Source organism: Bacillus rossius, chromosome 16, assembly GCF_032445375.1.
Source record: "Bacillus rossius redtenbacheri isolate Brsri chromosome 16, Brsri_v3, whole genome shotgun sequence".
Taxonomy (NCBI): Eukaryota; Metazoa; Arthropoda; class Insecta; order Phasmatodea; family Bacillidae; genus Bacillus; species Bacillus rossius.
The window spans coordinates 39,783,854-39,786,213 of record NC_086343.1 but is presented as its reverse complement, the minus strand read 5'-3'; the positions used below and the strand labels follow the sequence as shown (position 1 = coordinate 39,786,213).

General features: G+C 56.7%; 1 protein-coding gene across 1 annotated transcript; it reads left to right on the top strand.

Moving 5' to 3' along the window:
• The first annotated feature begins 478 nt into the window (after nt 1-478).
• On the top strand, nt 479-2,107 carry LOC134539893 (keratin-associated protein 16-1-like). Its single transcript, XM_063382241.1, has one exon. It carries the CDS (start codon nt 479-481, stop codon nt 2,105-2,107), a length of 1,629 nt encoding a protein of 542 aa, XP_063238311.1.
• The last annotated feature ends 253 nt before the right edge of the window (nt 2,108-2,360 follow it).

Below are 2,360 nucleotides of genomic sequence, written 5' to 3'. Positions count from 1 at the left end.
TGACCACGCAGGCAGAAGCATATTGCACGAGGATAGCGCCAGACGTTCCCGCATGCGCCATGACACGCAGGCAGAAGCATACTGCACGAAGATAGCGCCAGACGTTCCCGCATGCGCCATGACCACGCAGGCAGAAGCATACTGCACGAGGATAGCGCCAGACGTTCCCGCATGCGCCATGACCACGCAGGCAGAAGCATACTGCACGAGGATAGCGCCAGACGTTCCCGCATGCGCCATGACCACGCAGGCAGAAGCATACTGCACGAGGATAGCGCCAGACGTTCCCGCATGCGCCATGACCACGCAGGCAGAAGCATACTGCACAAGGATAGCGCCAGACGTTTCCGCATGCGCCATGACCACGCAGGCAGAAGCATACTGCACGAGGATAGCGCCAGACGTTCCCGCATGCGCCATGACCACGCAGGCAGAAGCATACTGCACGAGGATAGCGCCAGACCTTCCCGCATGCGCCATGACCACGCAGGCAGAAGCATACTCCACGAGGATAGCGCCAGACGTTCCCGCATGCGCCATGACCACGCAGGCAGAAGCATACTGCACGAGGATAGCGCTAGACGTTCCCGCATGCGCCATGACCACGCAGGCAGAAGCATACTACACGAGGATAGCGCCAGACGTTCCCGCATGCGCCATGACCACGCAGGCAGAAGCATACTACACGAGGATAGCGCCAGACGTTCCCGCATGCGCCATGACCACGCAGGCAGAAGCATACTGCACGAGGATAGCGCCAGACGTTCCCGCTTGCGCCATGACCACGCAGGCAGAAGCATACTACACGAGGATAGCACCAGACGTTCCCGCATGCGCCATGACCACGCAGGCAGAAGCATACTGCACGAGGATAGCGCCAGACGTTCCCGCTTGCGCCATGACCACGCAGGCAGAAGCATACTACACGAGGATAGCGCCAGACGTTCCCGCATGCGCCATGACCACGCAGGCAGAAGCATACTGCACGAGGATAGCGCCAGACGTTCCCGCATGCGCCATGACCACGCAGGCAGAAGCATACTGCACGAGGATAGCGCCAGACGTTCCCGCATGCGCCATGACCACGCAGGCAGAAGCATACTACACGAGGATAGCGCCAGACGTTCCCGCATGCGCCATGACCACGCAGGCAGAAGCATACTGCACGAGGATAGCGCCAGACGTTCCCGCATGCGCCATGACCACGCAGGCAGAAGCATACTGCACGAGGATAGCGCCAGACGTTCCCGCATGCGCCATGACCACGCAGGCAGAAGCATACTCCACGAGGATAGCGCCAGACGTTCCCGCATGCGCCATGACCACGCAGGCAGAAGCATACTGCACGAGGATAGCGCTAGACGTTCCCGCATGCGCCATGACCACGCAGGCAGAAGCATACTACACGAGGATAGCGCCAGACGTTCCCGCATGCGCCATGACCACGCAGGCAGAAGCATACTACACGAGGATAGCGCCAGACGTTCCCGCATGCGCCATGACCACGCAGGCAGAAGCATACTGCACGAGGATAGCGCCAGACGTTCCCGCTTGCGCCATGACCACGCAGGCAGAAGCATACTACACGAGGATAGCACCAGACGTTCCCGCATGCGCCATGACCACGCAGGCAGAAGCATACTGCACGAGGATAGCGCCAGACGTTCCCGCTTGCGCCATGACCACGCAGGCAGAAGCATACTACACGAGGATAGCGCCAGACGTTCCCGCATGCGCCATGACCACGCAGGCAGAAGCATACTGCACGAGGATAGCGCCAGACGTTCCCGCATGCGCCATGACCACGCAGGTAGAAGCATACTGCACGAGGATAGCGCCAGACGTTTCCGCATGCGCCATGACCACGCAGGCAGAAGCATACTACACGAGGATAGCGCCAGACGTTCCCGCATGCGCCATGACCACGCAGGCAGAAGCATACTACACGAGGATAGCGCCAGACGTTCCCGCATGCGCCATGACCACGCAGGCAGAAGCATACTGCACGAGGATAGCGCTAGACGTTCCCGCATGCGCCATGACCACGCCATCTGCACCGGTGTTGCATCATCCTTCGCAACACGTGGCCGCTCAGCGTGAACAATAAAATACGGTCCAAGTAAATCGTAAGTTTTTTTTGTAATATTACACTTAGCTATCCAAAATCGTAGTTTTTATTTATTTTTATATAAACTTCGATTAACTTTAATATTTTAACATGCATCACAGTCCAAATATTTTTTTCTTGCGCATGTTGTTGGCAATTATTAAGGCCTACTAAATTTAAACATAGGCATTTTTATTTATTTTAAATTACTTTTAAGATGTTACGACTGTAAATAAGTAGTCCTGACTTACTT